Here is a 14,655-nt window from a genome sequence, read left to right on the forward strand (position 1 = left end):
TGGGAAGTGACTATTGCTGTGACTATTGCTCAGTTACACAAGCCTGTTGGACGTGCCCGACTTGTCACAATTAACAGATTTGCCATTTTGGACGTTCTAATAGGAACAAATAGAAAGTTTCATGCAGAAGTTGTGCTTTTCCTGTAAATGGTGCAAGTTAAATCAACCATATCCATTTTAATGAAACTTGCACTGGGTCAAGATTTATAGATGCCAGCTCGATAATATCAACAGCATGCTTTACTTAAGGGTAAAGCCTTGAAAATATTCATCAGTTGCATGATCTATAAAGATCAACATTTTAAACTTGGTGCCTCAAGTCTGGGACCAAAAAACATATTTAGGCACCTGAGTAAGTGGGATGGTTTTCAGAGTTGCTGAGTCTCCGCATATGCACTGAAAAATCTGACTGCTTATTTAGGTGCCTAAATATAAATTAGGTGCCCAACATAAGGCTCCCAAACCTGAACATTTTGACCATAGTTTTTACTCATAACTAGCTAAATATCTGGCATAAGCAAGTGTTTAATACCTTAAAAACATCAGACAGCACATGATGTAAAATGTCCTCGTTGGGAAGTACTGATCTAGCGATATCCCTAATATCAATCAGCCAAAATCTGCTTATTGTGGAGCCATCTGAAGGCACAATGCCAGGACCTCAGTTGTAAGGTACACCAGTTCCCGCACTGCGTTGGTATCTAATGATATGGCTTACTGCAGAATAGATTTTGGCTCTCAGCCTCTACCTAGCATGCATCCAGGCATGTCTTATGTTTAGTTATCTCTCTTGGGCATTTCCATCAACACTGTTCTGTTTCTGTTTCATTGATTGTCACAGTCCAGGGTTTCTAATCTGTGCAGTGCAGTGCAGCTTTTAAAACAATGGCGTTCGAGCCTTTCATCTTTGTTGTACGTCACCTCCGGTTAATCTTACAAAACTGTGTGGAGATTTAGCATGATCCTGATCTTGCAAACACTTGCTTTCCTACTGGGGACCTCACTCTTATCTTTCCTATGCTTGCCACTGCGGGATGCAGGAGGCCTCCACATAGATGGTCCTGGTATCCTGTGGATCTACAGGGATTGGGCTCATTCCATAAGGGCAAACAATTTGCTCCCCCTTAATGGAACCATTTGAGAGGGAACTCCACAGAATGTTCCTTCCCCAGAGCCTCCCTTCCATGGATTTTAATCCAGGAAGAGACAGTCTGACCCATAGAAAACATTTTCACAGACTTGTTGACTTTGCCTTGAAGGTACATCTGCCTCCTTTCCTGGATGGTTCCCCAACCTCTTGTGATGCTTAAAAGAAAGATACTGGGGTGGCCAGTTCCCAGTGGAAAGAAAACAGAAACCAACCTCCTTTCTGTACACATACAGGGATCTGTGCCCAGGCACAGTGGATAGTACTCCATATCATCCTTGGCAATGAAGCTGACAATCATGCTAGTTTCACTTCCAGTAAGACCTAAAGATTGCTGCTCCCTCTCTCCATTTGGACAGTGAAGTTCACTCTCAGGCTTTACACCAGATAATTCTCTTGAAAACATGAAACATTTATAACATGTTCTGGGTTTCTTCACAGCTGCATAAAATTGATGGTCATTATTTTCACTCTTGCGTAGTTCCAAAATCACTGACAGGGACCAGGCTGCTACGTTGTAAAGGGTATGTTGTGGCCATGGCTAGCGCAGAGTTTTTTTCTTCTACAAATCAATCATATTCACCACTTTCACTATAGGGGACATTGCATACTCTTGTGTTGCATAATCCCAGTTTTCTTCTCACACATCAGTCTTGAATTTCAGCATCTTGCTTGTTTTTTCCCAAGAGAGAGAGATTGTGGGTGCATGTAAATATTTCCCTCCAAAACCTTTTAGGTACCAGCTACCATTCCTGATACTGAGGGTATGTAAACACTATGGGATTATTCCGATTTTACATAAACCGGTTTTGTAAAACAGATTGTATCAAGTCGAGTGCACGCGGCCACACTAAGCACATTAATTCGGCGGTGTGCGTCCATGTACCGAGGCTAGCGTCGATTTCCGGAGCGTTGCACTGTGGGTAGCTATCCCGTAGCTATCCCATAGTTCCCGCAGTCTCCCCCGCCCATTGGAATTCTGGGTTGAGAGCCCAATGCAAAAACAGTGTTGCAGGTGATTCTGGGTAAATGTCATCACTCAATCCTTCCTCCGTGAAAGCAATGGCAGACAATCATTTTGCGCCTTTTTTCCCTGGATTGCCCTGCCAAACGCCATAGCATGGCAACCATGGAGCCCGTTTTGCCTTGTCACTGTCACCGTATGTGTACTGGATGCTGCTGACAGACGCGGTACTGCAGTGCTACACAGCAGCATTCATTTGCCTTTGCAAGGTAGCAAAGACAGTTACCATCCCTATTGCACCGTCTGGCATTGTAAATTGGCGATGAGACGACCGTTATCAATCGTTTTGTACCGTCTGCTGCTGTCATGGGTGCTTCTGGCGGGCCTCGCTGAGGTTGGCCGGGGGTGCATGGACAAAAATGGGAATGACTCCCCGGGTCATTCCCTTCTTTATGTTTTGTCTAAAAATAGAGTCAGTCCTGCCTAGAATATGGGGCAAGTGTACTAGAGAACCAGAGAGCACAGCCGCTCCATGTCAGAGCCCCAGAGATCCCGCAGAAATGATGAGCTGCATGCCATTCTAGGGGGTGCCCCTGCAACAACCCCACCCGTTGCTTCCCTCCTCCCCCAACCCTCCTGGGCTACCATGGCAGTGCCCCCCAATTTGTGTGATGAAGTAATAAAGAATGCAGGAATAAGAAACACTGACTTTTTAGTGAGATAAAATGAGGGGGAGGAAGCCTCCAGCTGCTATGATAGTCCAGGCAGGACATTAAAGGGTGGAGGGGGGGAGAGAGAGGAGCGCAGCCTCCAGCTGCTATGATAGTCCAGGCAGTACAGAATCTTTTCTTTAGACATGAAAGGGGGGGACTGATGGAGCTCAGCCTCCAGTTGCTATGATGAGGACGGTTACCAGCCGTTTTGTACCATCTGCTGGGAATGACCGGGAATCATTCCCATTTTTACCCAGGCGCCCCCGGCCGACCTCACCGAGGCCAGCCAGGAGCACTCACGGGCTGATTCTGAAGTCGGATATCAGTCATATTGCACCATCTGCCACCGCGAAGGGGATGCTGGTGTTCAGCGCTGCAGCACCCCGTCTACCAGCAGCATGCAGTAGACATAGGGTGACATTGAAAAAAGGCGAGAAAAGATTTTTTTTTCCCTTTTCTTTCGGGGGGGGGGAGGAAGGGTGTAAATTGACGACATATACCCTGAAACACCCGGGAATGTTTTTGACCCTTCAGGCATTTGTAGCTCAGCCAAGAATGCAAATACTTTTCGGAGACTGCAGGGACTGTGGGATAGCTGGAGTCCTCAGTACCCCCTCCCTCTCTCCCTCCCTCCCTCCATGAGTGTCCATTTGATTCTTTGGCTTTCCGTTACGCTTGTCACACAGCACTGTGATGTGGACTCTGTATCATAGCCTGGAGATTTTTTGAAATGCTTTGTCATTTCGTCTTCTGTAATGGAGCTCTGATACAACAGATTTGTCTCCCCATAAAGCAATCAGATCCAGTATCTCCCGTACGGTCCACGTTGGAGCTCTTTTTGGATTTGGGACTGCATCGCCACCCGTGCTGATCAGAGCTCCACGCTGGGCAAACAGGAAATGACATTCAAAAGTTCGCGGGGCTTTTCCTGTCTACCTGGCCAGTGCATCCGAGTTCAAATTGCTTTCCAGAGCGGTCACAATGGTGCACTGTGGGATACCGCCTGGAGCCAATACCGTTGAATTGCTGCCACACTAATCCTAATCCGACATGGCAATACCGATTTCAGCGCTACTCCCCTCGTCGGGGAGGAGTACAGAAATCGGTTTAAAGAGCCCTTTATATCGATATAAAGGGATTCGTTGTGTGGACGGGTGCAGGGTTAAATCGGTTTAACGCTGCTAAATTAGGTTTAAATGCGTAGTGTAGACCAGGCCTGACTGTCCAGAGAAAGTCAGCCTGAATGCTCCCTGAAGTACTTGCATCTTGAAAGCAGGCCTGCAAAAGCCCTTCATAAGGTAGCATCAAGCTGCCTCTTAATAGTCCCTGGCTTCAGCAAATCCTTTTGCAGCAGTTTTCATGTTACTCACCCTTACAGAACCCTTTAAAAAAAAGCAACAAAATACCCCAAACAGTTTCTAGCAGAGTCACAAAAAGACAGACATTTGCTAGAAGACGTGATTGGTTCTAAATGATTGGTGCAGTATGGAAATCCTCTTTCTATGTATTTACTTCCCTACAGGTTGGATCCTATGCCTCACCAGAATTGTTAATAAAAATACCTAAATCCTCATCACTGATATCTTCATCTGTAAAGTATTCTTTGCCAGGAATCATCATAAGTCAGGGGTGGGCAAACTTTTTGGCCCAAAGGCCACATCTGGGTATGGAAATTGTATGGCGGGCCATGAATGCTCATGAAATTGGTGTGTGTGTGTAGGTAGAGAGAGAGTGTGAGGGCTCCGGCTGGGGGTGTGGGCTCGGGATGAAGGGTTGGGGGTGCAGGAGGGTGCTCTGGGCTGGGACCAAGGGGTTCAGAGGGCAGGAGGGGGATGAGGGCTGGGGCAAGGGGTTGGGCCATGGGAGGGGGCCAGGGGTGCAGGCTCTGGGGGGTGCTTACCTCAAGGAGCTCCCAGAAGCAGCGGCATGTCCGCCCCTCCAGCTCCTACACGAAGGTACAGCCAGGCGGCTCTGGGCGCTGCCCCATCTGCAGGTGCCCTGCAGCTCCCATTGGCCATGGTTCCCAGCCAATGGGAGCTGTGGGGGTGGCACTTGGGTCAGGGGCAGCGTGTGGAAGTCCCTGGTTGACCCTATGCATAGGAGCCGGAGCGGGGACATGCTGCTGCTTCTGGGAGCCGCGTGAAGCAGGGCAATCCCTGGACCCCGCTCCCCAGCGAGAGCTCGAGGGCTGGATTAAAATGTCTGGAGGGCCAGATGTGGCCCCTGGGGTGTAGTTTGCCCACTCCTGTCATAAGTGGTTCGTGCCTTTAGCCTTTAATTTCTCACAGCTAAGGTAATGGTTTCAATGCAGCCCTGCATAGAAGTTATTGCAAAACTAGGGACTAAGGCTATTATCTGAGTGGGTTTCTTACTCTAAAACAGATACCACGTTTCAAACTTATCAGTGAAGCTAGATAGACTATGCCTAAAACAGCTTTACATTCAGCAGCTTGCTTAACCTGTCCTGCTCTGCTGCTGGAATAAAATTGCTTGTGAGCACCCTTCTATTTACTGTGCCACCCTAAGCATCTACTGCCACAAGGAGAGGGTGGAGTGCTGAGAAAATGGTCTTCAACCCTTCCAAGCCAAAACTAAATCTGGCCATAGGCCAGGCCTGAAAATTTTCAGGTGCTTCTGTAAATATCCACCAAATCCTAATGTCCCTGAGGTAACAGAGCATTAAAATTCCATCAAAATATCTACAAAGTCCTTCCAGACCTTTAAGTCTCCTTTTAACTCTGGTTTCCCTAATGGAATGATGCTGGGTGTTTCTCATCATACAGGTACTGAGTGCTCTTTCACTTAGTGTAAAGTGCTTGGCCTCGCCCTATAAAACTGAGGTGACCTAAAAATACATTGTCTGTCAGAGTGCAACTTTGTTCCTCTGCAGTGCCTCCTCGAGCTGAGTGAGGTGAAGCACACTGAATTCTAGCAACGAATCACTCTTTCCCTCTACCCCTGACAGTGCTGGGGTGCAGACGGGCCGGTCTAGTCAGTATCCACATGTATGACCCTTAATTTAAAATAAACAGTTGTGGCATCCGATGCCAGAATGACAACAAAAACTGACAGTTTTGAAATTTCAGTATTTGGGCTTTTTTGATCCACCCCCAAAAATAAACAACCAACAAAAAACAAAAACCTGGGGCTGGTTGTTGGTTAGACAGTGCCCTGCTTGACTACAGACTTGGGTCTTCCTAAGATAAGCAGTTGCGGGAAAACATTCTACCCGAATGTAACTCAAAAGGTGGTCTGTAGCTTCCAGCAAGCTTGGTGCCAGACCTCCCATGAACCTGTCCTTTGCTAAACACCAAAAGTGATAAATCTGCATTATGGATTGCCTGAAGAATTTAATTTATTTAAAAAAAAACGTTTTTTTTAAATATTCATGTATTTTGCACATTAAAGCATCTAAACCCTATACAAACATTAATTTTTACAACACCCCTCTGTGATAGGCAAACAATACAAGTGGGATTTTCAATAGCACTTAGGCTGGGCCCAACTTTTCTGCCATTCATGATAACTGGGACAGAGTTTAAGCCGTCATTAAGTGCTTTTGAAAATCCCAGGCCGTATTATCGCCTTTCTTAAGGGAAGCAAAGGTTACATGACTCCACGGGCACAGTGAGTCAGTGTCAGAGCTGGCAGCAGAATTCAGTAGGTCCTGGGAGCCAGCTACCCACTCTCAGGTTTGTGATGAAAATATTGATGGGCCATTTCTCTAGTGGCCACAGTATTATAACCTGTCTTGGCTCAAACAATTTGATGATGTTAAGCAGGCATGAGTATTAATATTTTTAAACCATATTTACTCTTCCAGTTCCAGAAACCCAGGAATTCCTACCTACATTCCTCAAAGTTTCCAGGAATTTGCCTCTGCAGCGTTTGTTGGTGGAATGGGATGTTAGTGACTTAGCCCACCAGTTTGAACTAGAAATGGTTTTTGACATTCAAGTTAGTCAAACTGAAGAAATGAATGTTGTCTGGACAGTAAGTATCTTTTAAAAAACATTTCAAATGTCTTCATGTATCAATATGAACAAAATCAAACATTCTAGTGTGTAGAGGTAGCTTTGGCACATGGACATGTCCAAGGCTTCATAAGAAGGGTCCTACCTATTTTACTAGGGCCACTCTCAGTTCAAGATAGAAAAGTTGTCTGATCATGGAAACAGGGTATGTTAAGATGGATCATTGAGTTCTAAGTCCATTACTAAGGTTTCCCCCAAGTGCATGAGGATGCCTTGAGGACTCCTCCACACTTCTTTAAACTCCATACTAAGGATCCCTTATTAGAGTCTCTGTCCTCCTGGCTGAGGAAAAGAAGACAAATAACTTAATTTCCGTTAGAGTTTCTTGTAGCTTCCCTCAAGAAACATGAGTCTAGAATGGGGAAACAAGCTTTGGTCTCCCGTGTGTGAGCACACTACAGCTAGGACATCAAGCCTGACTATTGATTTGTGAATTTTATTCCTGTTTTCTTCTACTCACCTACTTTAGATGGCTATTGCCCTTCTTGTTTTCCATGCTGAGGAAAGAGCAAGCATAGGCCTTAGCAGTTGATGCCACTTCTGCCATTACCTACCAAAATCCAATGCATTGCACTGTTTGTATATTTTTCTGTGCCTTCCTGAGAATCAACACACACTGGGAATATATGTGTGATAGGATCCCCAGGGTGCAGCCTGGCACTGTGGGACTGCAGTGCTCCCTTAACTCTCCAGCCTGGGCAGTCTCTCACAATGCTTTGCTAGTGACAAGCAGCAAACCCCTCCAGGCACTGTGATCACTCAGCACAAATCGCATGTGAAGCCCCACTCCCAGCTAGGTTGCATGAATGCTCCCAGAGCTCCTCATGAATCACATAGAGAAAGGCACCAGCCAACGCCCGCCCCCAAGCTCCCAGCCTTGTACCTCAGGAATATACCATCCTGCGCTGCTCAAGACAATTTGTGCAAATGTATTAATTGGTTCACCTCTTCATCAATGGAAAGTGGCCATACACCAGCCTTTGTAAACCTGAGCAAACACCCTTACCAAACACTTCAGGCAAACTCACTGGTAAAGATAAATGGTTAATTAAATGTATTAACTACAAAGGATAGGTTTTAAGTGATTATAAAAGTGATAAGCAAAAAGAGTTAGTTACCAAAATAAAATAAATAAATAAATAAAATAAGCACACAGTCTGAACTGTCAACCTTATTAGAGCGGGCAACATCTAGATTAAGCAGTTTTCTCACCCCACTGGATATTGCAGTCCTCAATAGACAGGTTTGTCCCTTAAACCTGGGCCAGTCTCCTCTGTTGGAGTCTTCAGTCTTCTGAGTACCCCTGTTGCTTGCAGCGTAGGTGGGGGAAGGAGAAAGGTGAAGCATGGGCCCCCTGCATTCTGTTTTATACCCTGAGTCCATGTGCTTGGAGAACACAAGTCCAGGGATGGCTGGTGGGCATTGCTGAGTCACAAGGTGAAGCAATCCCTGGGTGTGTCTCCTGTGAGTGAGTCACTGAATTGTAACTCCTCTGCTGGACAATGGCTGGTGAAGTCTGTTCAGCACTCACCCGGGCATTGGTACCTCTTCCCTTTTCATTGTCTCTGGAGTAGTATCTGGGCACTTCCCAAACCTACAACATATTTTAGTGACAACCATAAAACACATTCTCATAACTTCATATGCATTAATGATACACACATTTAGATAAACAAATGACTTTTAAAGGCAGCAAAGAATCCTGTGGCACCTTATAGACTAACAGACGTTTTGCAGCATGAGCTTTCGTGGGTGAATACCCACTTCTTCAGATGCAAGCCACCCACGAAAGCTCATGCTGCAAAACGTCTGTTAGTCTATAAGGTGCCACAGGATTCTTTGCTGCTTTTACAGATCCAGACTAACACGGCTATCCCTCTGATAAATGACTTTTAGCAGATCATAACCTTTCTCTGATACCTCACACGGCCTGCTTTATATGCAATATCACAATTATATACAGATGAGAAATATGGGGGTTACAGGACTCTCCCCCAAGGATAGAATGTCACAACATAATCAAGAGGGAATAGCCTAAAATTGCTGCTAAGCTTATGCTCCAAGTCACCAAGTTAAATCGCCCAGTAAACTGGCATGAAACAAGTATGCTCCAGAAGTGTTTTAACAAAAGGGATATTTTTGAAATCTATATTTGCAGGGCTTTTAAATATATTTTTTTCACCATCTGTTGATTGAAATGTGGGAGAATATTAACCACAGATGTTAAAACCTAGAAAAATCTGAGGAAGTCCTAATTCTCAAGGCCAGTTTATTATACAAGAAAGCCACTACCCAGGAGAATAGACTGAGAGGGTGGGATTTTTAGATGCATTCAGTATTCATTTAACTCTGCTTCTGTTGAAGTCAATGGGAGTAGAATTAGAACTATGCTGATCACTTTTGAAAATCCCATCTGCTAGGACATCAAGAATGCAACGTACAGAATCATGCCTGTTAAAAACTAGACTACACTAGAGGCAGGGAGGGTCCACACAGCTGAAAGCCAGAATTGCAAAACTCCCCTGGACTTCGATAGGGCCAGGATTCTGCCCATTGTGTTTTAAGGAAGCAAAATGCCTCCCAGGCTGATGATGGTTCACAGTAAATTGCCATTTACACCTCTCTAATTTATGTATGCAGCACAGAGAATGCTCCTTCCCAAGGAATGCTATCACTCTCACATCTTACGCAAGCTAAACTCACTTTTGGGCCTTTTGTATCTAAGGCTATGGCTACACTTGCACTTCAAAGCGCTGCCGCGGCAGCGCTTTGAAGCGCTAAGTGTAGTCAAAGCGCCAGCGCTGGGAGAGAGCTCTCCCAGCGCTGTCCATACTCCACCTCCCTGTGGGGAATAACGTACAGCACTGGGAGCCATGCTCCCAGCGCTGGGGCTTTGACCACACTGGCGCTTTGCAGAGCCGCAATTTGCAGCGCTGGAGAGGGTGTGTTTTCACACCCTGCTGCAGCGCTGCAAATTTGCAAGTGTAGCCAAGGCCTTAGGAAGAACGAGTTTTGGCTTTAGATCCATTTTAGGGGAGGAAAAGTGATGAATGCCATGAGGACAAATAGTCTTGATTAAGATAATAGCTAGTGCTTGATTAAGATAATAGCTAGTGGGAAACAGACATGGCATCCCATTAGTCTAGCAATAAAGCTTCAGTAGAAAATAAATGGCCATTTGTGGCACCCTTACTTAAAGAGTAATAGACTCATTATAGTTATTTAGATTTATTTATCATTTAATAGGGAAGAATATGAGAGCTTATGTATTATCACTTCCCATAGAAATTGAAGTGATTGATTCAAAATCAACATGGTGCATGCTTGATTTGCCTTCCACTGAAAGACAGACAGGCTTGTAAATCCCAAGTCAGTAGGCTGAATTGATATGACTAATATCCAGTGCATAGGGTGAAAGCTTAACATACAAAGTCCATTTGGTCAGTTGTTGTGTGTCACTACCAGCAGCTTATGTTCTTACTACTATTTTATTATAAAGAAGAAAGTACCATAATAATACAATGGATGAGTGATATAGTTCATGCTGAAACAAGTACAGTTTTGTATACTATTCAGAACAGAAGCTAAAGAGTTCCCCTGAAATTAAAAATGAACATGAAGTCATAAAATGTCACTGAAATCAATTGTAAAAGTCTGGGGAGCAAAGCCATTGAAGAAAGTCCAGGTGTTATCTTATGAACAGAGATAGTGATGCTGAATTCTAAACATAGTCAGAGCTGCCAGTGGAGCTATACTGATTTACACCAGCTGAGGATAGGACCCAGTTTCTTATTTTTTTTAAAAATAAGAAGCGTTCTGAGCTGTACACTTGCAGCAAGCAATTCAATTAGAATAGCGTGTGTGCGCGCGCGCGTGTTCTTTTGTAGTGGCCTTGAGCCATGCTCCTGCACTGGGGCTGTGCAGAACTGCAGCATGCTGGGAAAAATGCACCCCCCTTCAGAAAACAGAGCAACATTTGCCTGCATGGCTAGTCTGGTCCTTGAATCAGTTTGAGTCATGGTGACTTTGCAATGGTAGTATATTTTAATTTTTTTTGCAGATTACAAAACCCCACCATATCTTTTAAACCATTTCCTACCATGCCTTTTGTTCCCCATCCCATTGTAGGACTTTCAGCTCTCTTTCAGCCTGAGGACTACAGTCAAATATAAAATTAATTCTCCACCAATACAGATATATACAGTAGCAGTGTAGAGTGAGGATGTACATAAGCCTCCAGATGATCAGAAAACTATCAAGTGTGCAGCTATGCATTGAATGTTGTGTGTTCAAATTAGCATAACTGCAAGCACAATCAACCTACTGGTCACCTGAAAGTGAAATTACTACTTTTGAACATACAGGCTGATCCACCACTGCATGATTCTGATTTTATGCGGACATAGCTTCACTGATTTCCGTAGAATTGCACCGTCATAGAGTGGGAACAATACAATTGTGAATCAAGCCTGCAATCTCGCTAACTACATGTGTAAACGAGGTCTGCAGTTACACACAAACTTTTCTGAAAATTTGAGATGCAGGATTACAACTGGGATTTTCAAGGAGCCTTAGAGAGTTACACACCCAATGTTACCTGGGGTTTTCAGAACCCAAAAACAGTGGTAACTTACCTTTTATTTTAGGCAGTGTCAGGAATAAATTAATGGGAACAGTGCTGCTGTCCAATAAATGATTGATATAAGCAAGCATGCTCTTATTTAAAACTACTTTATTTATTTATTTATTGGATATTAAGCACACACACACTTGGTTTAGGACATTCCAGATCTAGTTACCCACAATCTGAGATGGTTGAGTGATTAACAGCCGGGCTTCCAGGGGCCCTTTTTCCATACCGCCAGTGGGGAGTTTAGCTGTCAGCTCCTTGCCTGAAGAAAAGCTCCCGCAGACTGCTCTGAGGTATTTACTTTTGCCTAATTTTTTATAGCTAACTTTAACCAAGCACGTAACCTATAGTGACTCCTAGTGGGTTAGCGTAACAACCTCTACTGGGTTACCAATTTTTTAAATTTTAATAAACTACTTATTATTTTAAAACATTTAAAATATTTTTAGCTAACAACAATAACAACGTCATGGGCACCTAAAACGCAGGTTGCGATTGACAAACTTTTTATAATTTTTGTTCTATTTTTTCTGATTAACAAACTACAAGCATGCAGCTGTCTGATCTTGTCTCCCAAAGGCCTAAGATTATTCCTAGCTATGTGATGTTTGGTTTTCAGCTGGCAGTGGCTGAACATACAAAATGGCTGACTGACTGTCGTACTGTCAAGTTCTCGGGCACACGCAGGAATGTCAATTCCGGGGTAACACCAACTTCTACGGAGCCTATCTATGTCATAACAGCTAAACCTAATTCCAAACTAAGCATTCTGCACATACTTTTGTTCACCATAACTCCGCATACTCTGCCTTAATAGCATATGTACCTAATCACATCAGCCACACCATCAGGGACTCATTCACCTGCACATCTACCAACGTGATATATGCCATCATGTGCCAGCAGTGCCCCTCTGTCATATACATTGGCCAAACCGGACAGTCTCTACGCAAAAGAATAAATGGACACAAATCTGACATCAGGAATCATAACATTCAAAAACCGGTGGGAGAACACTTCAACCTCTCTAACCACTCAGTGACAGACTTTAAGGTGGCAATTTTACAACAAAAAAACTTCAAAAACAGACTCCAAAGAGAGACTGCTGAACTTGAATTAATATGCAAATTAGATACAATTAACTTCGGTTTGAACAGAGACAGGGAATGGTTGGGCCATTTCACTAATTGAATCTATTTCCCCATGTTAAGTATCCTCACACCTTCTATGTGTCATCTCAATTATCACTTCAAAAGTTTTTTTTTCTCCTGCTGATGATAGCTCATCTCAATTGATTGGCCTCTTACAGTTGGTATGGCTACTTCCACCTTTTCATGTTCTCTGTACATATAAATATCTTCTTGCTGTGTGTTCCAGTCTATGCATCCAAAGAAGTGGGCTGCAGCCCACGAAAGCTCATGCTCAAATAAATTTGTTAGTCTCTAAGGTGCCGCAAGTATTCCTGTTCTTTTTACTTACCTATTGTTTGTTTTTAGGAGTATTATAACACAACTCTCAATAAATTGAATAAAACTCTGCACTGGAGTTGGGATTCAGAATTACCTTTGGAATGCATGTCCCACTCTGTAAGAATCAGGAGCATGGTGAATGATGAAAGATTCTCTAAACTCTGGAGTCGTTGGAGTCAGTGGGAGACTGTGCTGGGTAAGCAAAGCAAGACTTTGGAATATTTCTTTGCTGATTTAATGCTGTGGTTTAATTTGCTAGTGTAAAACCAGTAAAATATTGGAGTTCATGTCAGCAGTGGCTATGCGACATCAATGGACTATTTTAGAATATATTGCTAATACAGCAGAACCCCGTTTATCTGATCTAATTGGGACAGGCCAGGCTAGATCAGACAAGCAAAAATCAGGACAAACTGGAGAATGGGAAAATGTGATGCTGCAGCACCATCTAGTGGCCAAAGGAGAGATTACCCGCTTCTGGCCTTGGAGTTCTGGTTGTTTGGTAAACGTAGAGAGCCGGTTAAGGGAGGGTCGGATAAACGGGGTTCTACTGTACTTGTCAGTATTGTTTCATAGAACCATAGAAATGTGGGACTGGAAGGGCCCTCGTGAGGTCATCTAGTCCTCCTCCGCCTTCCCTCCTGCCCTACCCCCCAGCGCTGTGCTGGGGCAGGATTAAGTATACCTAGCACATCCCTGAAAAGTGTTTTTGTCTAACCTGTTCTTAAAATCTCCAATGGCAGGGGTTCCACAGCCTCCCTAGATAATATGTTCCAGTGCTTAACTATCCTTACAGTTTTGGTCTCACAATCAACATCAAGAAGACAGAAGTGATGTATCAGCCTGTACCAAGAAAGCCTTATATAGAGCCTATTATCACAGTGCATGGCCAAACCCTCCAGGCATTGGACAAGTTCACCTACCTCAGCAGTACACTGTCACATGCAGTTCACACTGATAGTGAAACCAACGCCAGAATTGCCGAAGCAAGTGGCAGATTATGTGCAAATGTGTGGGAGTACACAGGGATTAATCAACAAACAAAACTGAAGGTCTACAAAGGTATCATGTTTCCAACTTAGATGTATGCATGCAAAACCTAGATGGTGCATAGATGCCATGTAATGAAGCTGAATCACTTTCACATGGGCTGTCTGAGGAAACTGATGAGGTTAAGATGGCAAGACAAGGTTCCAGATAGTGAGATTCTCATATGGGCAGGTATTCTAAGCATCCGTACTCTGTTCATGAAATCCCAGATGAGATGGGTAGGCCATGTCACCAGAATGTCAGGTGAGCAACTGCCAAAGATCTTTTATGGTGAACTAAAGCAGGGAAAATGCTCTCAGGGAGGCCAGAAGAAATTTGTGAAAGACTCCTTGAAGTTGTCCTTGAGGCATTTCAACAGTTTTGGGAAGATTTTGCTCATGATCATTCTACCTGGCGAAGTCTCATCCATACTGGATCACCAGTCTGAGTAGAGGAGAACTACTGACGCAGAGCAGAAGTGCCAGCAGCATAAATCTCACAACAGCAGCATGTCCACTGTTAATCAAGTAACCCATTGTGGCATCTCTTGTTCAGTGTTCTGCAGACAGTTCAAAGCTCAAATTGCCCTGATGAGACAATCATGTATGGAGAACAATTGATCACTGTCCTCTTTATGACAGATTTGAAACCAGATATCAGGTTTCCTCC

The 14,655-nt window shown here is 44.1% G+C and overlaps 1 protein-coding gene across 3 annotated transcripts in view; it reads left to right on the forward strand.

Moving 5' to 3' along the window:
- Positions 1-14,655, forward strand: part of OSMR (oncostatin M receptor) — a 66,664-nt gene that overhangs the window by 26,460 nt on the left and 25,549 nt on the right. For 2 of the 3 annotated variants that reach the window (XM_045020134.1, XM_045020136.1), the window contains exons 3-4: positions 6,648-6,817; positions 12,985-13,153. In XM_045020134.1, coding sequence (XP_044876069.1) covers positions 6,648-6,817; positions 12,985-13,153 — 339 coding nt within the window. Of the gene's footprint in view, positions 1-6,647; positions 6,818-11,960; positions 12,192-12,984; positions 13,154-14,655 lie in introns of those variants that run through there. The other variant, XM_045020135.1, reaches the window with a different exon arrangement.

Source organism: Mauremys mutica, chromosome 6, assembly GCF_020497125.1.
Source record: "Mauremys mutica isolate MM-2020 ecotype Southern chromosome 6, ASM2049712v1, whole genome shotgun sequence".
Classification (NCBI taxonomy): Eukaryota; Metazoa; Chordata; order Testudines; family Geoemydidae; genus Mauremys; species Mauremys mutica.